Raw genomic sequence first — 26,971 nt, forward strand, 5'->3', positions numbered from 1 at the left:
AACGGAAGGAGCAAGATTTATGCGGGATTTTGATACAACCTTTCATCTACTCACTCTCTCTCTCTCTCCAAATGTCTATCCCTCAATTCACGTCTCTGCAAATTGTCTCCCTAAATTCCACCCACTCTCCAATCCTTAGGCGCCACCGGAAGCAACCGGGTATCTCCAGAAATTGATCGTTTTTCATCGGATTCACTGTCCAAATCGAACTCCCGTAGCGCGCGACCGTATTGTTGAAGGCGTCGACAAGGCAGGGTTGAAAAAAGTTATTTTTTAACCTTACCTTAGTCGGGATATTCACAGTCTATAAGTCGATTTCTGAATTTTCATCCAAAAATGCAATGTTTTTAACCTTACCTTAGTCGGGATTTTATGTAATCACAAATGGGTTTTCGTTTTGGTTATGGTTTTGTCGTATATGGAATGTGTAATTATTTACTGATTTTCAATTGTGCATTGTGCGATTATTTAGATGATATGTTTTATGGATTTGATTTGTGGTTCGTCTCACAGATTTAACATGACGAAAAGAGGCCGACCATCAAGATCTCAACCTACCCAGGCGCTACAGGTCACCAATCTATTTCATTTGCATGTAAAATTCCTAGAGTAGTTGTACATCATTTAGTCTTCCTTTGTGCATTCTTCGACAGATCTTGTAAATGAGTGGATGGGTGAATATAAAATTCTTCTGTGCATTATTTGATTGCTTGGGTACATTATTAAATAATGGTTACACATTATTTATCATGTAGTATCCATTATTTGTCTGCTTGTGTAAATGGGAGATTTAGTCAGTGCAGTATACATGTGCGCATTATTTGATTGAATTTGTACATTGTTTATCTAGTAGTATACATTATTTATCAATTATTAGGCATTATTTGACTGCTTTGTGAGGGACGTGGATGATTGGGTGAATGCAATATTCCTCCGTGCATTTTTTGATTGAATCTGTACATTATGTACCTAGTAGTTTACATTATTTATCAAGTAATAGGCATTATGTGACTGCTTGTGTACATAGGTGAATGGTGAAAGTCATATTCCTTTGTGCATTATTTGATTGCTTCTGTACACTAGTTATCAAGTATTATACATTATTTATCAAGTATAAGGCATTATGTGACTGTTGTGTACATTAGTGAATGTGTGAAAACCAGAACTCCCGAATCTGCTTGTATAATATGCCTTAGTGCATTATTTGATTGAATCTGTACATTATTAAACTAGTAGTATACATTATGTATCAAATCTTATGCATTATTTGACTGCTGTGTACATAGATGAATGGGTGAAAGTCATATTTCTTTGTGCATTATTTCATTGCTTTTGTACACTATTAATCAAGTATTATACGTTATTTACCAAGTATTATGCATTAATTGACTGCTTGTGTACATGAGTGAATGGTGCATTATTTAATGAAAATGCGACACAATATTGATAGCTTCCCATTTAAATAATGTTCTGATGTTGTATGTTGGACAGCAGCAAAGCAGCTGAGATTCAGGAACAATGAAGTGAAAAAAAAACCCAGATAAATACTGTGAAAGCAGATGGATGAAGACGAATCTGTACATTATTAAACTAGTAGTATACATTATGTATCAAATATTATGCATTATTTGACTGTTGTGTACGTAGGTGAATGGGTGAAAGTTATATTTCTTTGTGCATTATTTCATTGCTTCTGTACACTATTTATCAAGTATTATGTTATTTACCAATTATTATGCATTAATTGACTGCTTGTGTACATGGGTACAACCACCACTGTATAAAATCACCAAAAAAACGTCTCAGCCAACATTTACATTACATATCATAAATGGTCTATTACAGAAACTAAAATAACCATTATAGAGTAATATATGTACATTATGTGTATCAGTAAAAACTACTCCCTACCCGAGATGATATCTAAACCCTAGATGAATGACTGAAACACGTGGACTTTGGCGGCAGTTTTGTACTCCCTCTGTCCCATTTAAGATGACCCCTTTCGTTTTTCACATGTGTTTTGGAAAAATCAAAATAAATAGTTAAAGTGGAGTAAAAATAAAGTAAGAGAGAGAATAATGTAAAAGAGAGTCTCTTCTATATTATTCTCTCTCTTAATTTACTTTCCCTCCACTTCAACTATTTATTATGATTTTTATAAAACGCATGCGAAAAACGAAAGGGGTCATCTTAACTGGGACGGAGGGAGTAACTTAATACATACTACACCCTAGCCCCAAAGGTTGCTAAACCCTTGGGGAATACATGAAACGTGCTCAGCAAACATTTACATTAAAGATCATAAATCGTCCATTACTGAAAATAAAAAAGCCATTATAGAGTAATATATGTACATTATGTGTATCGTTAAAAACTACTCCCTAGCCGAGATAATATTTGAACCATAGATGAATGAGCAAAACTCGTGCATTCAATTGGTCATCCTCGTTTGACTTCTTCTTGTCTTCCCTATTGCATACAACATAATACCAGGTTGTAACATCGTCTGTCTTCCTCATCCCTTGTTTGTGCATATCAAAACCAACAGTGCGGACATATACATCGTAAAATGTGAAAGCAAAATCTAGGGATTAGAATTTCTAACCGACGACGGGCTTCAAATCAGGAGAACATTCAGGTACAACCACGACTGTATAAAATCGAAATAAAAACGGCTCAGCAAACATATACATTACAGCTCATAACTCGTCCATTACTGAAACTAAAACAACCATTATTGAATAATATATGTACATTATGTAAATAAGTTAAAACTACTCCATAGCCGAGATGATATCTAAACCCTCATTGAATGACTGAAACTCGTGGACTTTGGTAATGATTTTGTTACTTACTACATACTATACCCCAGCCCCAAGGATTGCTAAACCCTTGGGGAAAACAAGAAACGTGCGCCGAACAATCAAACACGGCCAAACTTAAATTAAAATGGTCAGCAAACTTTTACATTACAAATCACAAATCGTCCATTATAGAAACTAAAACAACCAATACATAATAATGTATGTTCATTATGTGTATCAGTTGAAAACTACTACCTAGCCGATATGATTTCTAAACCCTAGATGAATGACTGAAACTCGTGGACTTTGACGACGGTTTTAATACTTAGTACATACTACACCCTAGCCCCAAGGATTGTTAAACCCTTGGGGAAAATAAGAAACTTGCAATGAACAACCATACACGGCCAGACTTAAATTAAACTGGTCAGTAAACATTTACATTACAGATCACAAATCGTGCATTACAGAAACTAAAACAACCATTATATCATATAACATGTACATTATGTGTATCAGTTAAAAACTACTACCTAGCAGATAGGATTTCAAAACCCTAGATGAATGACTGAAACTCGTGTACTTTGACGACGAATTTAATACTTACTACATACTACACCCTAGCCCCAAGGATTGCTAAACCCTTGGGGGAAACAAGAAAGGTGCGTCGAACAATCAAACTGACAAATAATATATTACTCATGACTTTGTATAACAACACAAAACATAACATACGCTCGATTGCTCCACCAAATCGGAAATTCAATTAACAAGTAGGAGTAAAAACCAGTGCCGCCAAATAAATAAGTACCTTCTTCCATTGTTCAGTAAAACGCAAGCAATGACGGAGGCCTTCAACAAATCGGTGCTGTTTGAGACAAAATAAATAGACGTGTTTCTTCGATATTGCAAAACATAAATGAATTTAGGACCTTAATGTGTTCAATGGAGAATAGACGCTGAAATTTTAGGGAGAGAAGACAGATTGCAACGTGTAATCTTTGAGAATAACCGCTGAGATATGTGGAAGAGAAAATCAAGGAAGTTACCATAACAAACACATTTGTGTATCCCTAGTTTACCATTTTTAAATTTTTTAATAATTTAATTTAAATTCATGTGCCATTATTTTGGGCCATCAGATCTTGAAATTGAATGGACGAGATTAAAAAGAACAATAGAACAAAATATGGAAAAATGATATGAATACATCCCTATATATATATTAGCATGTACGTGGTCACTAGTTAATAGTGCTACTAATCTTATAGGACAAATGTCAAAGAAATGGACTATATAGTATGCATGCTGTTATTTATTTTAATATTTATAATTGATTCAATAGCTTTAAGTTAATTTTTTTTATATATAACCGCCTTTGCATGTTTATATATATACGTAGGATTAGTGAGTTGGAAATGAAATGAAATAAAATAAAATAAAATAAAATAAAATAAAATAAAATTAAATTAAATTAAATGGAATGATAAATAGTTAGTAGTGGGAGACGAGAACAAAAATTAGAAAAAGAAATAAGAGTCGTAGATCGCAAAGCAGATTTGGGAAGTTGGTTAAATTATTTATCTTTAAGGTATTTATAAATCATACTTTTAATTTTACCGGGTTGTGATCAATTGAGATTTTTTAGCCCAATTGAGAATTGAGATGCATTATCAGCCACTCATTTTTATTAAATGAGTGGTCCAGAATTTGCCACATGGAAAATATTTTTAGCCCAACTATAAGTTGTTGACATTTGATGTGTAGGATATTGACGATAATACGCCCGAGTTGACATAATCTACTTTCAGTTGACATTTCGAAAATGTTGTGGATGAGTGACTTTATATGATACCCAGCGATAGAGCAATGACTCAACCCACAGTGCAAAATATGCGACCGACAGCATCGAGTACGGGCTTTGGTCGAGGTCGTGGCAGAGGACAGACTATGAGTGCTCCTATGGGTAGAGGACGAGGGCAGTCAGAGGCACAAGGATCTACACCCCAGGGACATGCTCGTGTGTTTGCTATAACCCAGGAAGAGGCATCTAGAGCACCCGAGGTCATTACTGGTACACTTTACTTATATGAAACTATCGTATATGTATTGATAGATCCAGGATCAACTCATTCATTTATATCACCTGTCATAGCATCGCATATGTATAAAGAATCTGAACCTCTAGAACGTAGCTTAGGCGTACACACCCCTTTGGGTGAAGTTATTTCAGTACATATAGTTTATCGAGATTGTGTAGTACGAGTTAATTCAGTAGACCTGCCAGCAGATTTGATTCCCTTGTTTATACATGAGTTTGATATCATCCTGGGTATGGATTGGTTGTCACTCCATCGAGCTAAGGTAGATGGTTACGCTAAGGAAGTGGTGATAGAATCTCTGGGACGGGGTCGAGTGATATTCTACGGCAATCGACAAATTGCTCCAACTTGCAAAGAGGGGCCTTCGTGGAAAGGTCAAATCAAAGAGGGACCTTCGTGGAAAGGTCAAATAATAAAAAGGGACCTTCGGGTCGTATACAATAGAAATCCCGGGTACATACCAGGCTTGATTTGTCGCAGAATAATAAAGAAGAACATAGAGGCATATGCATATGAATATTAAATTATTTATGATATTTATTGCTTTGGTAATATATGTTGGTTAAAGAATGTATTTGATTTTTGGGCTGTGAAATTAAAGGTAAGGTTTATATATACTGAGTTGTGGCTCATATAAACCACTATTATTTTTCAGGAATAAGATATCAATGAAGTTTTTGGTTGACGTGGGTCGTAGAAACTGCATGTGTTATCAGATTCGGCGGCTGACGCATTTTGACAACCTTCTCCTCCTCATCGTTTTTGTATGTAGATAAATGTATAGTATATAGAGTGGAGAGAGGGTCCCACTACTGTTCAGAATGTTTTGATATATGTACTTGATAAATGTTGGTTTTTGAACTTATATGGAGTATGTGTGTTTCATTTACTTGCAATGTGGATTATTTGTTTTATGTTTTGAATTTTTAGTTTGTTTTATTATAAATACTTTTGTCAGAAGGGTTGGGGTGTGACATCCTATAAACTAGGAAATTAAATCAAAAGTAAATCAAATCCTAACCACTATGGAAAGTAAATAAAATCATAACTACATAATACTAAAACATAAATATACGGAGAGAATATCAGCTCCCTTCCGAAATAAAATAGAATATCATGTCCCTATCACCTCCCCTAGAAACTGTCTTTGGACATGAGATCTCTTCCGCGACTTCAGTGACATAACCAATGATGACAACATCGATTTTTGGGCTCTGAGATTTGGTTTCCACCTAAACCATTGGCTCATCCAGCTTTTGAGGCGATTCGTCATCAATTTTTACCATCTCTTCGATGATGGGATCAAACTTGACATTTGTTGTTGGCTCATCATCTTTTTTTACAACAAGCTCGATGTTAGAATCAGATGTGGCCTCCTTTTTAGCCATGGCCTCCTTTTTAGCTAAATATGCAACTGCCTCCATAATTTTGTTGAGAAGTTTATTCGTTTCGGCGAAGTAAATGACATCCTCATCAAAGTTATGATAAACAACATCCAGAAATTCTTGCCATGATTAATCAGGATTTGTGCATCGATACTTATGGAGCCATACGGATGCTGGATGGTCAAAAAAATAACCTCATAAAGAACAGACGATCGGAATCAGAGAACAACTGATAGTCAAAATATTCTTGAATATAAAAAATCCATCTCACGTGGTTAACACCAGAAAATCGAGAAGCAGTAGGAGGGGAGTCTTACAGCAAAACAGACATGGTGGTAGAAAGAAAATCAATTGGAGGATGAGAATCTCAATAAAATATGAATTAATATGAGATTAATTCCTGTTGAATATATTATATGAAGAGAGAGCACAAAGGGAGGAAAATAGCGACTTCGAGATAATTGGTGAGATTGGCGGTTTCTCCAAAATGGAGAATCGATGGAGAGAATGATAGATATTAATTTAATTCATTTTGCTTGATAATAATAAAAGACTCCACATATATTTATAATATGTTTGGTACAAAAAGATCTCATATAAACTATGAAATTAAATCAAAAGCTAATCAAATCCTAACCACTATGGAAAGTAAATAAAATCATAACAACAGTAAATAATACTAAAACATAAATAAACAAAATAAATATATGGAGTGAATATCAGTTCTGATACGATCATATCTCAATTATTTACTTGCCTATTTGATTCACCATATCTTTCCAATTTATATTTAGATATTTGTTTCATATTCAATAAGTTAGGGTAGTAGTATTCTAGTATTATAAATAGGAGATATTATATCATTGTATAAATCAATTAATGAAATATTTTCCCGAAATATAACTTGAGCAACAAGCTTGTTTTATATTCTCAATTTGCTGTTCTTCGGACTACGTCCGTTAAAACATCAAAATTGTGAACTCTCTTTCGAGCACGTCGAAGGATTGATCACTCCAAATCGCGAGACAAACGCCATCCAGTCACGTTGTGGAGGAAGTTCGTAACAACTGGTGCTTTCATCTTGATCTCACCCTCCCACAATCTCGAATTCTACTTCTGCAATGCCCGATGGGAAGGATTCTCACGCGCCGCGTCGAAGTCAGACCACCATCATGTCATCCAACTACTCCAACTATCATCATCGCCAATTTGATCACAACCGTACACAACTCTGGGATTGGCAGCATCAACAAACCTCTTGGATGGCGAAGTTGGACTATCTATGGACCGCCTTGGACAAATTAGAGTCGCGTATGGACGCGAACGACCGGCGACTGGGGAAGCTTTGACCGCCACATCGGCCTGATCCAGAACCACCTTACGGTCTTCCTGATCGTGGCGGCGTTGATTGGGACAAGCAGCATCAGCGTTACACCCAGCCTACGTACCGGCGGCCACAACACCACCAGCCAGATAGGTACCCACCGCCGCCTCCATATCAGTCGGATAGGTGCCGGCCGCACCACCTCCACCAAACTCGTTATCAATTGCCCGAGCACTATAAACCCTTTGACTACGGCCGCCGCCCACGTACAGGGGGCAGTTGATAACGAGTTTGGTGGAGGTGGTGCGACCGGCGCCTATCCGGCTGATGTGGAGGCGGCGGTGGGTACCTATCTAGCGGCGCGACGGCGGTTGGCTGTCGCCTTCTTCTTTCCTTGCGGCCGGCGTTGGGAACTTCTCGAGCCGGGGTCGGGGCTACTCAAGTTAGCTCCGGCAAGCTGGCTAACCACCTCATCCTCCCCAGCGTCGGATAGGGATACCGACCTCGACCGTTTGCTGGAGAAGCTTGAGGAGGATGATACGTCTCCCCTATACTTCGGATGCACACGCACTTCCTGCCAAGCGCTGAGGTACTTGAATGGTTTGTAATGTTGGGATTGGTAGGTCGCCAAGGCGGCACTGATGAAGTCGAGCTCGCTCCTGCCGCTTTCCGTCGACCGCTCTTCCTGGAGGTAATACCCTTGGAACTTTTGGATTTCTTCATTGGCTCTGAAGATGGCATTGCGCACCATACTCTCATTGCGCTCGATGGTTCCATCCGGGCGGTTTGGCAAGAGACGGGCCACCAAAACCTTTCCCCGCTTTGGTTCGTGCCAACCTCCGGATCTTCGGAGATAATCAAATAGGCTTTGAATAACTGATCCATCTCCGCCAGAGTGTACGGGGTGCGAACGTGATGACTGTGGCCACGACCTTGAACACGAACACCAAGAGTAGTAGGAGTAGGAGTAGGAGTAGGAGTAGGAGGAGTTTGAGTGTCGCCGCTCCCTCCCGATCCGGGTTCGGGTGCCCACCCGTATCGCTCATCGGGGGGCATCTTGGTCGTCCACCGGGTAAGGCCGGTAGCCACTCGGAATTTGAGAACCTGGGGTTTGAGGAGGGGCCGAGAATTGCGTTTCCGGACTAGGGAATGGTTGTGAGCCGAACTATTCGTGGTTCCAACCGCGGAGTCGGAGGTGTGATCGCCGGAGCTGGACATTTTTTGTGAGAATTGATGAGAGAATTTAGATGAGAATTGTGTAGTGTGGTGGGAAATTTTTTGTGTGGAAATGAGAGTATTTATAGATGAAAATGTGAATTTTTGGGGAACAAAATTGAAAAATAAATTAAAAGTGGGGAGAAAATGGATATAATTTATTGGGAAGTGGGAAAATATTTTTTATTTAAAAATGATTTTTTAAATTAAATTCGAATTTAAAAAAAATGAAAATGCCAACGGCTATGCCGCTGGCCAATCCCGTCGCGTCACGTCTGCCTGCCTAGAAGAGCGGCACGGATGGAACTGAGGCCTCAATCCTTTCCTGGATTAGTGAGACTGAGGCCTCAACGGATGGAACTGCTTCAGTCCTTGTCACACAACTGCCCGCCTAGAAGAGCGGCACGGACGCCGTCCATCCCGAAGATCACCGATGCAGATGCTTTTAGTCGATTTATTTACACGTAGTACATAGACCAATAGAAAAGCATTGATTACTCTTTTGGTAACTGATCTAATATTCCAAAAAAGTCAAAAGATTACAAACCTTTTTTGAGTAAAAAATTAGTGGACAGGCCTACCAACTTGGTCGTACTAATAATTAATTGACAAATAAAAGGTCCACATCATATTATATAATGAGAATTCCTCTTTTTCATGGACAGAAATAAATATTTTCAAAATATGGTATGTTTTAGACTTCCTAACTATAATACACAATCGTATATGAACGTTTATTTATATTAGAGCATCCCCATCGCCACTCTTCGAGGCGGACGGCATCCGTGCCAGCGGCGCGACACAGCCCCGTCCACCGCTGTGCTCGCGCCAACGGCACGGCGCTACTCGATAATAAGAGCACGTCCGTGCCGCTGAGCAGCGTGCGATTGACCAACGACAATGCCGTTGTAAATTTTTTTTAAAAAAAATCGAAAATAATACCAAAAATAAAAACAAAATCGGATTCCCAAAAAATATAGCCGTTTATTACTGTTTTTTTGAAATTTTTTTGAATATTTTTTTAAAAAATTTAATCCCAAAATCATCTATAAATACACACATTCATCATTCATTTTCTCATACAACACATTCATCATCCATCTTCCTCTCCTACTCAAACCCTCTCTAAAAATCCAAAAATGGATTTCACCGATATCATGGCTGAAACGAAGCGCGAAGAACAAGAATACTATGAACAATATCGTGCCGCCTATGAAGCCTATGTCGCCGCCGCCACCCCCGCCCCTCCTCCTCAACCAACTAGATCAAAACGCCGCTACATTCCTCGTGACCGGGAGGGAGCCTAGGGCTGGCAAATCGTGCGGATTGGGTCGTTATCGGGTCAACCTGATAATGACCCAACCCAATAAGGCCTAACCTGAACTCGACCTGTTAAGGAGACTGTAAATCCGAACACGAACCCGACCTGCTACCTTCAAATCTGAACACGACCCGCACCCGACACGAACCCGTTATCGACACGATATAATATGGGTTGACACGACACGATAACAACCCGAACCTGATATTACACGATTAAAACCTAATATTACACGATTAAACTTAATTTTAAACCTAATTTACACAATTAAAATTAAAGTAATATATATTTTTTTAATTTTATACTATTTAAACTTAATTTATAAGAAATAAAAAAATTAAAGTAATATACATTTTTTTAAATAATAATAAAAATAATAATATTATTTCTTAATGGGTTACCCGTATCCGACCCGCATCCTACCCGAACCCAACCCGAAATTATCGGGTTCTTAATGGGTGGTCAACCCAATAAGGACACGGATCCAATAAGACTTGACCCCAACCCAATAATTTCGTGCGGATTCGTGTCAGATTATCGTGTCGTGTCGAAAATTGCCAGCCCTAAGGGAGCCCATGAAAGGCTTGTTGCCGACTATTTTTCCGACACGCCGCGGTTTCCGGAAGATTACTTCCGGCGCCATTTTTGCATGTCAAAACGGTTGTTTATGCGTATTGCCAACACATTGTCCGCCCGTGTTGAATACTTTCAATCACGTTGAGACGCAACCGGTCGGCAAAGTCTCTCGGCGTTGCAGAAGTGTACTTGTGCCCTTCGACAACTTGCTACTGGGCAAACGGCTGACCTCTTCGACGAGTATTTGCATGTGGGTGAGTCAACTGGAATCCTATGCCTCAAAAAATATTGCGACGACAGTCGTTCTGCTTTCGGTGAGGAATTCCTTCGGGCACCCACCACCGAAGATTGTCAACGGTCGCTTCATCTTCACGAAATAATCCACGGTTTTCCCGGTGCGAGAGAGGATCGAAACAAGACACACAATGCGCGATACCAAAGCCCACATTGAGCTACAAGAAAACCTAATCAAACACATTTGGGCGAAATTCGGCGACTAGTAGTGGATTTTTTAATTTTATGAATTTAATTATGTAATTTTTAATTTTTAGGACTTTAATTATGTAATTTTTAATTTTTAGGATTTGAATTATGTAATTTTTAATTTTTTAGTAATTTGTAATAGTATTCTAGGTATTTTTAATGCATTCTAATATTGTGGAAATATTTTTATTTAAATTGAATAATAGAATGGTGAGACCCTTGAACATGTCCTTGCGGAAGAGCATGAATGTGGGTGTTGTGCTCTTGGGGAAGAGCATGAGTAAAAAATGAATAAAAGTGGGTCCGGACCCACTTCCATGCTCTTGCCTAAGAGCATGGATGGGATGCTCTTAAGCTTAACAGCTACTTTATTTTTCAATATAATATATAATAATTTATGTAATTAATGATGTGCAATAATAAAATAAAATAAGAGCTAAATATAAAACTATTCATATAATTAGTATAATATTTAAGTTATGATTATGTTAGATCATTTTTCGTACATATAAGTATATATAATGAAAATGAAGGTGTTAAATTTAAGTTAAGATCATATTTATTATATCTCATTTTTAGCATATTTATATATAATAAGAAAAATATTAATAATGTCATTAAACTGAAAAGAGGATTACAAATATAAAATACGTAGATAAATTACATAAGGAATATAGTACAGTACAAGATTATAATAATGTATAAGAGATCCAAATTTTTGGATGTTTCCATATTTTAGGATATAACTTTTTTATAAAAAAAATGAATGTATTTAATATCCATATCTAGTTGGAAATAAGATTCTTCATAATGTCATTTGTTAATTATTTATTAGTATGACACAAAAAAAATAAAATGTAACACAACATCATGTACACAAAAAATATCTAGCTTGGAGAAATGTGTCATTTTTGAAGGGACATAAGGAGTATATCTTTTAACTTGCAATTATTTGTAATTGAACGGAGGTAGGGCATCTATTCACATTTATGTGCATTATTTGCAAATCTTCTCCACTCGTCAAGCTCAAGAGGTTTTATCTTATTCACTTAAATACTTTCGTCTATAATGTAGACTAAAAATGCTAGTCATTAATTGTAAAATTAATTGAAAATCTCGTTTTGAAATAGATATCATTTTGACGTTCAATGATCAATATCTGAGAACAGGTGAATTATTATTAAATTAAATAAAACAAAATAGTTATGGAAGGAGAAACCCTGATTCATGCAGACTTGTTTATTAGTTGGGACTTGATTAAAGTGTGAAAATCAAGACAATCCATCTACGTGACTCTTTATCTTGGGATAAAAATATCTAAAACTATATCTATCATCAAAGTGGGAAAAGTAGAAAAAATATATATTCCATATTTTTTACACAATAATCCAAATTATTTGTGCAAATTTACATGTTCCTCGTGCATGAAAAATGTTACTCATATTATTTTAAAATCATCCAATTATTTGATCTAATATTTTTTGTCTAAGATTTTGTTTTCGTTGATATATAAATTAATTAAAATTTGACGAAAATAAAATACGCATATATTATTGTACGTAAATCCATGTCTCCAAATAGATAAATAAAAACCAAAACGGAAATAGATAAAATGATGTTATGTTCATAGCATATACTAACATTTTATTTAATCCTATCAAAAGTTATGCCTAGTGGGAAGCCCGTTATTAAGCACAACACTTGCTACAGATTGCAGAGGCGTTTTTAATTGTTTGTTTTCGATATAGTGCTTGGAAATTACTTAGATGTGTGAATTGAATTTGTAGAGTTGCTATGCTATCTTGAATATACTCTCACTCCAATGTACACATGATTATTTGGTGTGATTTATTTGCATTGAAGGTGCTCTGTGATTGTTTAACGTTTGAGCCGAGCTATCATGTCAAATGATGCTGAAATTTGTATGTATTATTATGATTGATAAGTAAAATAATACTATATAATATAAAAACCGAAAAAATAGAATTGTGACTGAATTCCGTATGTTCATATTAATTTTGACTTATAAAATTAAATATTGCACATAAATTCTTTATTCGTATTCTTATTATTTGTACTATTTTATTTGATCACATCATTATTATCTCGAGTCAATCAATAATGGTAATAAAGAAAAATGTACGATTTTTTTTTATTTTAAAAAAGTGAGTTGTCGAATATTCGAGAGACACGATATGGAAGAAAGGCGGTGTTTGGTTTGTAATTTGATTATCCCCAAATTGGAATAATTGCAACTAGGGTTTCCTACTTTCTCTATATATACGTCATGTCTTTCCGTTCCTCCTCAACCACTCGCTCTCCTAAGGAATTTCCCTACCTTCCCTCCCCTCCCCTCCTTTCTCTCTATATTTTCCTTTCTTCTCAGCATAACTAAGGTATTTTTCATGTTCCTTTTCCTGTCGGGGTTTATCGCTTTGTTTAATTGCTTTTTCCAATTTTATATATTTTGATTGGATTCGTCATGAGCGGCATCGTCGATGTCTATTCTACTATCCGTTGTTTGTGCATAATCGGGGGCTTTCGATCTGGATTTGCTTTTGATTTGAATTTCGAGTGTCGAATATTTTTCGATTGGATTAAGGTTTCGATTGTTGACTTGTGCTTGATAGATGAACTGTTAATTAATCTGAATTTCCACGCTTTAGAGGATTGAGATTGGATTTTGCCGGTTTTCCGATTTGGATCTTTGGGTTGTGGGTGTGTAACTGGATTGGATTCTCTGATTGAGATGTAGGATTATGATTGAGTTTCCGTTTTGTCTGTTTCTAGATGAACTGATGAGTATGCGTTAAGGATTAGTTTTTTTGAATCTTTATACGTTATTAGTAATTTTATGCTGGAAAACTTCAGTTTTGCTAGCTTGATGATCAAGTTCTTGTTAGTTTTATGTGTGGAAATACTGGAATCCTGAATATGCTGTTTGGTTTTATCTGTTTCAAATACTCAAATTATTTGGTGTTATTATTGCACTGCATTGCCATATAGTAGTAATTTGTGTGTTAGTGCCTTCATAGATAATTGACAGCATGTTCTTGGTTCAGATTATAACTTCATGATACAGATAAACATGGTGTTATCCTATTTTTGGATGATTTTCTATTTTTGAAGATTTTTTTATATCAATACAAAGTCACCGTTACCTTATTTTGGACTCGTGTTTGTATGCAGGGCTTTGGCTTGTGGACTTGCAGTAATTGCAGTCAGCAAAAGTGGAGTGTCTCAAGTCAGAAACTTCTTTTATGTCTGAGCAGGCATCTCTCTTTTTATTATCAATTGGGTTGCTTGGAGAGTACTGTCCTTCACAGAGGAAAAAGGATAGAAATTCGGCACCTCTAGTTGGCTGCATGCATCTCAAGTCACACCAAGGTCATAAAATACGTGGTCAAGACTGCCAGTTTTTGGTTCCTGCTCCTTTTCTGTGGAATTCTTACAATTTTGGAGGAGTAACTCTTGCAGAACAGGGAACCTCGCGTCCGTACTGACATAGATTGTTACTTTCAACATCTGCAAAATGGCTTTGCAAAACATTGGTGCTGGAAACAAGGATGATGCCTTCTATAGGTATAAGATGCCCAGAATGATCACAAAAATTGAGGGCCGTGGTAATGGCATCAAGACCAACATAGTCAATATGGTTGACATTGCAAAGGCTTTGAGTAGGCCGGCCTCCTACACAACCAAGTATTTTGGCTGTGAGCTGGGAGCTCAATCAAAGTTTGATGAGAAGACTGGAACTTCCCACGTCAATGGATCTCATGATACTTCAAAGCTTGCTGGACTTCTTGAGAATTTCATCAAGAAATTTGTTCAGTGTTATGGTTGTGGGAACCCTGAAACTGAAATTATCATCACTAAGTCACAGATGATCAATCTCAAGTGTGCTGCTTGTGGTTTTATATCAGAGGTTGATATGAGGGACAAGCTCACAACATTCATTATCAAGAACCCTCCTGAGGCTAAGAAGGGGGGGAAGGACAAGAAATTGAGGAGGGCTGAGAAAGAGCGACTCAAGGAAGGAGAGGCAGCCGATGAAGAGCTGAAGAAGCAAAAGAAAGAGGCTGCAAAGAAGAAGGTGTCATCTGGTAGTTCCAAGGATGCAGTATCAAAATCTTCAAAGAAGAAATCCCACTCTGATGAGGACCATTCTCCACCTGGTAGCCAAAAGGATGATCGTGAAGTGGCTGAAGACAGTGATGATGATGTCGAGTGGCAGACGGACACTTCTGCTGTGGCTTCACAACAAACAATCCAAGAACAGCTGAATGCTGTTACTGCTAGTATGGTCATGCTCTCAGCCAGTGAGGAGAAGGGAAAATCAGGTAAGAGCTCTCCTGTAAGGGAAGGGAAATCCAAAGGGAATGGAGAGACAAATGGGAAAGCTGCTGCTGATAAAGATGAACTCTTTGTGTTGATCAAGGAGTATGTGAGCAGGGGTTCTTCCGCATCCCAAATCAAATCATTCCTGGAGTCTCTCTCTGGCTCTCGCCAGCAGCTTGTGAATGCTTACTTTGAAGCCTTATTTGAGGGAGCTGGAAAAGGTTTCTCCAAAGAGGTTGTGAAGAAGAAAAATTATATTGCCTCGGTACTTGAGGGCGAGGATTCGCAGCGCCATCTGCTTCTAGCCATCGAAGCCTTCTGTGGGAAAGCATCCCCAGAGGCTGTGAAGGAGGTCGCTCTGGTGTTGAAGGCTTTGTATGATGGCGATGTGCTGGAGGAGGAGTTCATAGTGGAATGGTTTGAGAAGGGCCTGGCTGGTGCCAACAAAAACTCTCCAATATGGAAGAATATCAAACCCTTCATTGAATGGCTGCAGAGCGCTGAATCTGAATCTGAAGAAGAGTAACTCTTTACAAACTGCTTTATTTGCCAGTACAATTTCCCATTATGTTCTACTAGTGTCTATAGCAACGGCATGGCACGAACGATGCTGTCTGTTGCAGTTGGGTTGTTGTTGTTGTCGTCGTCAATAAATGCCGTCGGACACAGGTTTTTATTGTGGAGTGGTTTTAAGTTTTTGTTGTTTTAGCGTCTTGGAAGAGATGTTTCTTGTTCTAAGAAACTCTTCTGTTGCGTTCCGTTTGCTATTATGAATGACATTTTTCTTTAGTTATTAAATCGTTGGTGTGTTGTTATTAATCAATCGTTCTATGAATGTCATCCCATATTCCCATTCGATTTTTTATATATTCACTTAGTAACTTCCATAGCTTTTGGTGTAGTGATATATAGTCTGAAGATATAACTAAAGTAGTACTCCCTCCATTCCATAGTAGTGGGGGCATTTCTTTTCGGCACGGAGATTAAGAAAGTAGAGAGATGAAGAGAGAATAAAGTAAGAGAGAGTAAAGTAAGTGAGAAGAAATGTGTTAACTTTTACTAAAAAGGGAACTCCACTACTATGGAATGTACCAAAATGGCAAAATGACTCCACTACTATGGAACGGAGGGAGTAGTATTATATATAATTAAAAATCAAATCTGATTTATTGGATCACTTTTCACAGTATATTATAATTTAAAATAATATATTTTGATCACTATATATTGATAATGATGATTTTGGTTTGGTTAATTTATTTAGTTCTGAAAAGTAAAATATTAAAAATAATTTTGATTCTCACCTATTTCATAACTTGAAAAAGTGAGTCATAAGAAAATATAAATCAGATCATATTTTACATTGTTTAATTACATACTACTATTATGTATTGAAAATGAGTTAGTAGTCCTCTGTCCCACGAAAATATATAATTTTTTTATTTTTAGCATGTTTTATAAAATTATGCATTTTTTAATTTTAGAATTTTTTTAATAAGGTACAACTCATTTTCTACGAGCAATACTCTAATTACTTTTTCTTTCTATAAATCTTTCTTACTTTCCGATTTTACATTAAAATTCATGCCAAATCCAAATTTCATATTCTTTTGTAACAGAGGGAGTATTATTTTACATCAAATACTAGTGTTGGATCATTGAATCCATAAATTTAATGGCTTGGATCATTGAATCCATAAATTTAATGGCACGTTTTCACGTTAGCCATAGATTATAAATGGGAAAATAATTGTTAAGTTTATGGCGCTATTAAGGAGTGAAAACCGTGGCTTTAATACTCCCTCCGCCCCCCATAATTTGTCATCATTTGACCCGGGCACGAGTTTTAAGAAAAGTTATAGAAAGTGAGTTAAAAAAGTTAGTGGCATATGAGTCCTGTTTTTATATATTAGTTTTATAATAAAATGTGAGTGAGAATGAGTTAGTGGAATATGAGGTCCACTACTAAAAATGACAAAAGTGAAAGGTGATAAATTTTTAGGGACGGACGGAAATGAAAATAAGTGACAAATTTTCAAGGACGGGGGAGTATGTTATTTTTCTAAAACAATAATAGAAAAGTAATATGGCCAAAGTTTTAAGATAATGATGTGAGAATAATAGGACCAACTCGCCTTTGACAGCCAGGAAGAGCCGATTTCTTTTTTGCAGTGTAATTTTTCTATGAAATGAGTCAATTACCCCAATTGGTAACTTCTTGAACTAAATGGACATTCATCCATTGATAAAAGAAGTACCTTTATTATTGAATAAGAAGGTTTTTTATAAATTTTAAAATAAATAATAAATAATTTGAAGACTTCATTGATTCTGACAATTATTACCGTGTTAATCACATGTCTTTCAATTCTTAACTATAGATCATGGACCCATAAATGGGAATATTTCCTAAACTACAAAAAGAAAAACTCGAACGAAGCTAATAGATATTCTTGACACTAATAATAATACTCTCTCGGTTCCATAATAATGGAGTCATTTTTCCATTTTAGTACGTTCCATAATAGTGAAGTCATTTTCCTTTTTAGTAAAATTAAGTCAATACATTTCTTCTCATGTACTTTATTTTCTCTTACTTTATTCTCTCTTCATCTCTCTATCTTTTTCCTTTACTACTTTATTCATCTTTTACTTAACTCACTTAACACAATTTTTCATAATCTCTGTGCCGAAAAGAAATACTTCAACTACTATGGAACAGAGGGAGTATTAAACACAAAAGATAAAACAAAAGGAGAGGATAAGATTATCGAGCCTTATTTGCTCACATAGTTTTGATAACGATCAGGGCATAGGGTTTGACCTTCGTTCCTTTAGCGCTACAGAGTGCAGGGCCTCTTGTCTCGGGCTCTAAGTGTGGTGCACGTATCATAGCCTCAGACCAAATGTTCCTTGAGTTTCTTGGTCCCATCGGACCATTTTTTATATGAGTTGGAATCCTGACTCAGGGAATCTCTCAACGGTTCAAGAAATCAAGTTAATAGAACTGGACTGGTTCATCCCGCTTGTTTTTAAATCTGACATATGTTAGTTAAACATACAATTTTCGTAGTAATTTAGAGGATTGGATCAAGCTATATTGGATTTGATTAAGAATTTGGATTAGACTATATTGATGTGCTTTTAGCTGTATTTCATGTTATTTTCCTAATGCATATATCAGGAATATTTCTACTTATAAAATGTATGGAGTAATATATATGGCTTTTCTAAAATGTCTGAAATTGACAGGAAATAAAACATATAACACCATGATATATCAGACTCTCTATTAATTTGATATAGGATTCCTAATTAATCTTTTCTAAAAAAAGTGGAATGATAATTAGCTTAGCATCCACGTGGAACTGTTTAAATGGTTGTTTTGTTTGCTAGCTGATTGAAATATAATTTGGCGAATTCAAATGAACTGACCCATTTATATTGATTCACTAAAAATATGCCGAAAGTAACAACAAATTGTATAATGGAGATTATGTATATAATAAAACATATAGTGATTTATATAATTAAAAATCAGGTTATTCTTTTACAATACACGAATAAATATTTAATTAATGATTATTTTTCAATGCGCCTACATATAATATTTGTCAAAAAAATTAGTCAGTCATAGACACAAATTTTAATATAAAATTAATTAAATAAAAAAAATAAGTGCAAAAGTATTATTATTAATATATAATGAGACTCGCTCATTACAGATAAAAAAAATTACTACGCTCCAAAATAAATACATTACTACTCACTTCCATCCTATAACAAATATTACTCCGCATATTTTGAAATGATAATATGATTATGTTAGTGGATAATGATGTCTATAAAAATTTTAAAAATACAAATGTTTATTTTCATAAGATGAACTGACAAAATAATACTCCTATAAAGGAGTATATTGAAATCGATGAGATATTTATTGGCAGTCTTTAGAATTCGTCAAAATATGATATATATTGAAAAATGTTGAAAGCTTTTAATTAGCAATCATTTTGAAATGTATATAATAGAATTATGAATAAATCTTTCAGTTAGGATTTATGAACAGATTTTACGAACTGTTAGCGTATCTCATTCATTCCATCCAATGCGGACTCAGAAATGCACTCCACATTTTATCTGTCTTCTCTTTTCTCTCTCTCTGTATCACAATTCACAACATATATATCTATAAATATATAAACAAAATTTGTAGAAACGACAAAACCTCAACCATGACTTCACCCCCAACTGCCGCTGCCGAAATCGATTCCTCAATCTGGCACGCAATTGCCGGCGCCGGCGTCCACGTTCCTACCGTCAATTCCGCCGTCTACTACTTCCCGCAGGGGCATCTCGAGCAGTGCTCCGCCGCCGCTAATCACAATTTCACCCACACTTGCCCCTGGATTCCTTGCCAAGTCATCTCCGTTCGCTACCTATGCGATTCCGTTTCCGATCAAGTTTTTTCCAGAATTCTCCTCCAGCCGCTGTATCAGTTCGATTCGCTTCCGACCGGTGGAGGCTCCGCCGCCGCCGATGACGAAATCCTCTCGTTCGCGAAGATCCTGACGCGATCGGACGCCAACAACGGCGGCGGTTTCTCGGTGCCTAGGTTTTGCGCGGACATCATCCTGCCGCCGCTCGACTTCGACGCGGATCCGCCTGTGCAGACTCTGGTGACGAGAGACACTCACGACAATGCGTGGGGGTTCCGTCACATCTACCGAGGCACGCCGCGGCGCCACCTGCTCACCACTGGCTGGAGCAAGTTCGTGAACGCGAAGCGCCTCGTCGCCGGCGATTCGGTCGTGTTTATGAAGAGGAAATCGACGGACGAGCTGTTCGTCGGGATCCGGCGCGCGGAGAGGTTCGGCGGCGACGAGAAATCGGAGGCCGCGGAGGCAATCTCGGCGATCGAGAGCGCGGTGAGAGGACTGCGGTTCGAGGTGGTGTACTACCCGAAGGTAGGGTCCCCTGATTTCGTCGTGGCGGCAGAGAAGGTTAACGAGGCGCTGCGGATTCCGTGGAGCGCGGGGATGAAGGTTAGGATGGCGGTGGATAGTGACGACGCCTCGCGGCTGGCGTGGATCCAAGGTGGCGTAACCGCCGTGACGATACCGATGACCGGGATCTGGCGCAAGTCCCCCTGGCGCATGTTGCAGGTTAACTTTCTGCTTTGTTTATGTTTAATTTTATGATGATTTAATTTAATTGAATTGAATTGATGTGTGAGAGCAACATTATAAATGTGTGTAGTGTTTGATAGAGTAATGTCTGAAATCTAGTCTACTATGACGCTACCTTTAAATTTCTGTTTATAACTATAACGTACTAGTACATATACTTTAGGTGAATTGGGATGACCCCGAAGGTTCGCATGCGAATGTGAGCCCATGGGAAGTGGAATACCTACCACTCTCTCCACTAATCGATCCCGGGTTCCATCCCGCGAAGAGGTTGAGATTCTTGCCTGATCCGGGCATCCTAGCGACCGATTCGTCACTATTGCATCAATATCCTCCTGCTGGCATGCAGGGAGCCAGGCGAAACCATATGACGGCCGACGTCGTCCAACCTCCAACCGACGTCCCCCAGCCTCTGAACGACATCCCCCAACCTCCAACTAAAGAACCTGATGAAGAAGTCATATCTATCTCCACAGTGTTGACTATTGGGAGATCCAGCTCGGACATTGTGTCGCCGGTCAGCCAGAACGGCGTTCAGGCTGCTACGTCATTCCAGTTGTTCGGAAGGAAGATTGCGACGTCTACGGAGGAGAGGGATGCCATTGCTGCACATACAGACTGATTTTTTTTGACTGTATAGGGAGTCCATTTTTAGACATTGTTTCAAAATGTGATTTGACTTCTTTGGAAAATACTACTAGGAAATGTTGTCTGGCTTGCTTTGCTTCTTGTTTTAATGCTTTCAACATACAAAATTAGTAAAAATTAGATGCTGTCACCTAATTCAAAGGTAGAGATATTTCATGTATAATTATAATGTTTGCATGGACTGCAAAGCATACGTATGGGACTTAACTTGGTTTATATGGTAGTATATCACTTGATCAAATTAAGATGAAATATAATACACAGATGATGAAATATATTATACTATACTATACTATACTATAATTATACTACAACACGCAACGAACAAGATGTTGAAATATAATTACATTACAGTACAAGTGAGATTTGAACCCAAATTTAACCATAAACCTTTCTCCAAGAAAAATTTCGACACTTTTTTTTTTGACTAATTGACGATGAGCCCAAACATGTTTTTATCAAGTTAAATCAAGTATCTTGTTCAAAATATTTGGGACTATTTGTTTACGTATCAGTTACTTTATCTATATGTGAGCTTTCGGATTTTACTAAAACTAAGTGAGTCGTCCAAAAAAAAACACTTAACCAAATAAACCAAAAAAGGTTGATAAATTATCTTCTAGTATAAAAATAAATGACACTTTGAGCAGAAGAATCAGGATAAAGATAATTCGTTTGCTAGATGAAAAATGGGACTATATCAAAAAATAAAATTGGTGCAAACTATAAAACACAAGAATATAGTAGGAGTACGAAAGTCTCCCTTCAATTATCAAGTAGTAGAACACAAGAAGACCGGACTAGTATTTAAGGGAGATATGATTTCCCCTTTTTCTTCTCTCACAATATACTCACCAAACTCTCTCTTGTTCATTTCACTAGTTGTTTTGCACATGCAACTCTTGCATTTCAGTTTATCAGTTTATAGCTCACCCTGCGAGTCTCATCGAGTATCCAAACGTGAACTTCCTGGAAACTATGTCACCAGCCATGTTTGTAGCCGTATATGCATTTAATAGGATATGATTATCACCAGACTTCACACAAAACCTAGAAGTACTTACTCAATGCACTTTTCTTGGGTACGTTTTCACTCACAACACAATGAATTTTGGAAAAGTATATGTGATTATCTTGTCACAAAATATAGATCAATGATGTATTTTGTTATGATTGAGAAGCTTTATCAAGAGATCATATGAACTTCCTTTCGAAGTTCACTGACTAGCAATGTCATGCATTTTGTTTGCAGGGATATATTCAAAAGGATAATTTTTTTTAATATGCTTGAAGTGGTATACTTTAATATTAATACAAGGTGAAAAAACAACTCACTCTCGATTCAAGATTTCTATTAATCCAAATGAAGAATTGACTTTAACATCAAACATGGAAGTGAACATGCAGAATTGATTGTGAAGGCAAAGCTTATTAGTTATTATAAATGATGAAGTCCCTACGATCCATATGTACTGTATTCAAAGTTAAAACTTTGGATATGAGTTTGCGAGTGATCGAGTATAAAACTATCTTTTGGTGGAAAAACGATTGTGTTTGGTGATGAATTTAGACAAATATTAATAGCTAGTCAGCAAAATGTGGTCAAAGCTACAATTAAATCTTCATATCTTTGTAGTTATAAAGTTTTTGGAAAACATGAGATTTTTTTTATTGAATCTACTGAAGATGCATCAAAATTGAAAGATTTCTCTAATTATTGAGGGAACTAATGATACTCATGCTATTAGAGTTAGCCCGAAAATTAACCCTATCTACATAGGATTGCCTGAAATGAGTTCATTATCATTATTTATGAAAAAAGTTGTATTTTCATGCCTACATATAAAATTATCAATAAAAATACGTTAATTAAAAAATTAAAATTTTTTTAACCGAATTAGCCTAAAACAAAAAGTTGTAATATTGACAATTTATACTGTAGGTTACGTCGAAGTTTACTTTTTTTCATTAAAACAAAAAGCTTTATAGGAAAATTCGACATGATACATCCGAAACATATAGTAACATAACAGAGTATGAAATTAATAACAAAAAATTATAAAAACAGGAGAGACAATTCCCAAACTAAATAACAAGAAGGCTATCATCGCGCATTGTCAATTCTCAAACAATATTTTTATCTTCGATCATACTTTGGTTTTGTCATTTTCTCGAACTAAACAGCAAAAATGGATTTATCATCACCATCTCTTTCCAAAAAACCAGTGGACACTTAACCACCACCAGATCCATATTTCTTTCCGAAAACGATAACCTGAAGCTTGTCATAACCCGCAAGCACACCAGCACCAGCAACAGCACGAAGAATGTTTGCTCCAGCACCCTTGAACAACGACTTGGCACCCTCATTCTTGAGGATCTGGGTGAAGGCATCCATTGAGCTTTTGTACTTGACAGCCTCACCTGATGTCATCATCATTCTTCTGCGAACAGTGTCAATTGGGTAGGAGGCAAGACCAGCACCATTGGTGATGAGCCAACCGAGGGCAAAACTAGCAAAGAAACTATCCTGTAATCATCACAAGCATTGCCAGTTTAGTACGGTCAGGAATTTTTTCCGGATCAGAGAGCATTCTATATGGATTCTAGGGGAATATAGTAACTAACCTGCAGAGATCCAGTTAGGAGGACTGGCTTCAGAGAGTCGTACATACCAAAATACAGACCACGGTATACGATGATACCAACACATGAGATGTTGAACCCACGGTACAAACCAGCCAAACCATCTGATTTGAGAGTCTTCCTGTAGACATCAATTAGACCATTGAACTGTCTCTCACCTCCTTTCTTTGCAGCCTTGGAATCATTGGCAAGACGAGTACGAGCATAATCCAAGGAGTACACAAAGAGAAGTGAGGAAGCACCAGCAGCACCACCGGAAGCAAGGTTGCCAGCGAACCATTTCCAGTAACCATCACGGTCCTTCTTGAAGTTAAACAGTCTCTTGAAGTAATCCTTGAAAGCAAAATTCAAGGCCTGTTGAACACACAAAAACCATGAGTTAGCATCATAACAGCATATAGATAATGATACAGGCAACTATATGACTGTGCATAAAAGTGAAAAACTAGGTGGACCTGAGTGGGGAAGTAACGGATGACATTAGCAGTGTTTCCTCTCCACAGTGATCCAAACCCTTCATCCTTAATCGTCCTACCAAAACACTCTCCAATTCCTTTGTATGGCTCAGAAAGACGGCCGGCCTTGATCATTTCATCTTGGTTTTGGATCAAAAGCTTCACACGCTCAATAGGAGCAGCAGCGGTCTTTGACACAGCAGCTGAAACTCCTCCCATAAGAAAGTCGATTGCAAAGCCAGCAAAGCCTTTCTCTGAGGGAGCCTGAGCAAACACTGGGTTAGCATTCACAGAGACCAACGACAGATCCTGGGTTGCAACACAGGTCTTAGGATATTGGAAGGCTTGGTTTGTGTAATTGCCATAAGCAAATCGTCTCTGATATGCGGCAGGTTGTGGGACACCTCCATTGCGCACTTGTGAGATGCTCGATCCCAGATGTAATTGGTTAGTTACCTTCTGGGAGATAGTTGGGAAATGGTTTTGATCTGCCATAATACCTAAATATCCCAATAGGACAGAATATTAGGCACGTAAGGGGCTGGCACGAGCTTGATTAGAAGTACACATCAAAGTTACAATGGAACAGATATCTACTAACTCTTCATATTCAAATCCTATGCATACACAATTACTTGCTTTGTCAAATAGCAAGCCAACATTAATTATGTAATCATAATAACTCAATGACGAAATTTCATCATATTCTAATTTGCAGTAACTCTAACAATCTGGACTCCAGAAATTTAGAGCTAGCCAAAGAAAATGATTGCCTATCATAAGCAAAACTAATTGCCATAAAATTTATAGAAATACATTCAAACATGCTTGTTATTGTATACAAATGAATCAGATCTAAGTCTAGCTCTATTCGAATCTACAATTCCAGATCTAGGCGAGTTCATACCTTTCTCTATATAATAACCCTACATGAAGTACAAAAAAATTGCAAGCCACATTCGGATCCAAATCAGCATCACAGAGGGCAAACTTAAATACTTGTATGGAAGCAGTAAATAGAAGAACATTCAAATGCGATCCAAGGAAAAACAGGGAAAGAGAAGTTTTCAGAATCATACAAAGACGCAAATTCCGCTGAATCCATAAAAAAATTAAAAAATTTTTAAAAAAAATAGATTTTTAAAAATGGCAGTAAAGAAGTAGCGAGAATTAGGAGGGAAGGTGTTACCTGGCTGCGGTCGACTTGAAAATGGGGGGAGAGAAATGATGGGATTGGAGGAGAGACGACCGAGGAGCGAGAGAGTCCAATAAAATTGGCTGCAGATGCCCGTTTTATAGTAGTAGAGCTGAATACCTAGCATGAATTTGACGAGGAAGGGCGCATGGAACACGCTGCGTCGCGGAGCATGCGAAAATTAGTGCGGGTCAAAATGGAGTAATGGGCCGGATCATTTGTATTAGAGCCAGGGAAGTCGAAGTAAGTGCATCCTTTTAACCTTGGGCTTTCTAGTGTTGAGGTTAATTATCGATTTGTCGTGCACAAACTTTTTTCTAGACCACATGTAAATCGAAATCGCCTTTGGTGGAATCTGATTAATCCTGTTGGATCGGGTTTGCCGATTAAGGCTGAAAGTCTCCCAATGGGTGGCGGGGTTTGAACCTGTGACTTGTCATCACAAAATTTTACTTATTTTTTGCAATATCATATTGACTAAAGTCCAATTTTTGTCCCTTACATTTGCCCTAAAATTATTTTTGATCTCATACACTAAGTTTGTGACCTTTTGGCCTCTAACATATTATTTTATTACCTTTTGGTCTCAAACATATTATTTTGGTCCAAAATAATCATTTTCTGTTAAAATTAACCGTAAAAATGTTTGATCAATTTAATAACTTAATTATAATCTAGGACTAAAGTCTAATTTTAGTCTCATACATTTTCCACAAAATTCTTTTCGGGTCCCATACATGTACAAAAATAATATGTTAGGGACCAAAAGAAACTTAATATAAGAGACCAAAAAGAATTTTAAAGCAAATGTAAGGGATGCAAATTGGACTTTATTCTATCATATTCCATTCGATTTATTACAATTAATGAATTTGTTGAACAAAATTTAAGAAAATGATTATTACATTAAGTGGAGAGAAAAATTAAAATAGAAAAGTATAAGGATACAATAAAGTAGAAAAGTACAATTGGTTGGTTTTTTCCTAAAAATGAAAATGATCGCTTTTAATGAAACAACAAAAAAAGGAATAACAATTATCTGGAAGGAGTGCAATTTTTTTAGATAAATTTTTTATTTGAATGTGAGTAGTGTTGCCCACGGTTCAAAAATCGGCAGTTCCGGTTCGGAACCGCCGGTTCCGGTTTTGTCGAAGGTGGAACCGGAACCGAACCGTGAGGCTATTTCATGGTTCCGGTTCCGGTTCGAAAACCGGCGGTTCCGGTTCCGGTTCGGAACCGCCGGTTTTTCCGGCGGTTTAGGCGGTTCCGATTCGGAACCGGCGGTTT

The 26,971-nt window shown here is 37.1% G+C and overlaps 3 protein-coding genes across 3 annotated transcripts; 2 read left to right on the forward strand and 1 right to left on the reverse strand.

Annotated features, from left to right (window-relative positions):
- Positions 1–13,453: 13,453 nt before the first annotated feature.
- On the forward strand, positions 13,454–16,349 carry LOC121759354 (eukaryotic translation initiation factor 5-like). Its single transcript, XM_042154909.1, has 2 exons — positions 13,454–13,609; positions 14,403–16,349. The coding sequence occupies exon 2, from the start codon at positions 14,746–14,748 to the stop codon at positions 16,075–16,077; it is 1,332 nt and encodes a 443-aa protein (XP_042010843.1). The 5' UTR covers positions 13,454–13,609; positions 14,403–14,745; the 3' UTR covers positions 16,078–16,349.
- Positions 16,350–19,780: 3,431 nt separating this feature from the next.
- Positions 19,781–21,469, forward strand: LOC121758311 (auxin response factor 17-like). Its single transcript, XM_042153730.1, has 2 exons — positions 19,781–20,716; positions 20,904–21,469. Exons 1-2 carry the CDS (start codon positions 19,787–19,789, stop codon positions 21,360–21,362), a joined length of 1,389 nt encoding a protein of 462 aa, XP_042009664.1. The 5' UTR covers positions 19,781–19,786; the 3' UTR covers positions 21,363–21,469.
- Positions 21,470–23,407: 1,938 nt separating this feature from the next.
- Positions 23,408–25,864, reverse strand: LOC121759297 (ADP,ATP carrier protein 1, mitochondrial-like). Its single transcript, XM_042154831.1, has 4 exons — positions 25,679–25,864; positions 24,490–24,989; positions 24,017–24,388; positions 23,408–23,918 (listed from the first exon to the last, which is right to left on the reverse strand). Exons 1-4 carry the CDS (start codon positions 25,809–25,811, stop codon positions 23,622–23,624), a joined length of 1,302 nt encoding a protein of 433 aa, XP_042010765.1. The 5' UTR covers positions 25,812–25,864; the 3' UTR covers positions 23,408–23,621.
- Between the last annotated feature and the right edge of the window lie 1,107 nt (positions 25,865–26,971).

Source organism: Salvia splendens, chromosome 12 (genome assembly GCF_004379255.2).
Source record: "Salvia splendens isolate huo1 chromosome 12, SspV2, whole genome shotgun sequence".
NCBI classification, from domain to species: Eukaryota; Viridiplantae; Streptophyta; class Magnoliopsida; order Lamiales; family Lamiaceae; genus Salvia; species Salvia splendens.

Excerpts from the sequence above, each read along its gene's own strand:
- LOC121759354 (XM_042154909.1), top strand. The coding sequence starts at position 14,746 with ATGGCTTTGCAAAACATTGGTGCTGGAAACAAGGATGATGCCTTCTAT.
- LOC121758311 (XM_042153730.1), top strand. The coding sequence starts at position 19,787 with ATGACTTCACCCCCAACTGCCGCTGCCGAAATCGATTCCTCAATCTGG. Across the intron at positions 20,717-20,903 it reads CCCCCTGGCGCATGTTGCAG|GTGAATTGGGATGACCCCGA; the intron begins GTTAACTTTCTG and ends CATATACTTTAG.
- LOC121759297 (XM_042154831.1), bottom strand. The coding sequence starts at position 25,811 with ATGCTAGGTATTCAGCTCTACTACTATAAAACGGGCATCTGCAGCCAA. Across the intron at positions 24,990-25,678 it reads TTCAAGTCGACCGCAGCCAG|GTATTATGGCAGATCAAAAC; the intron begins GTAACACCTTCC and ends TGGGATATTTAG. Across the intron at positions 24,389-24,489 it reads TCCGTTACTTCCCCACTCAG|GCCTTGAATTTTGCTTTCAA; the intron begins GTCCACCTAGTT and ends TGTGTTCAACAG.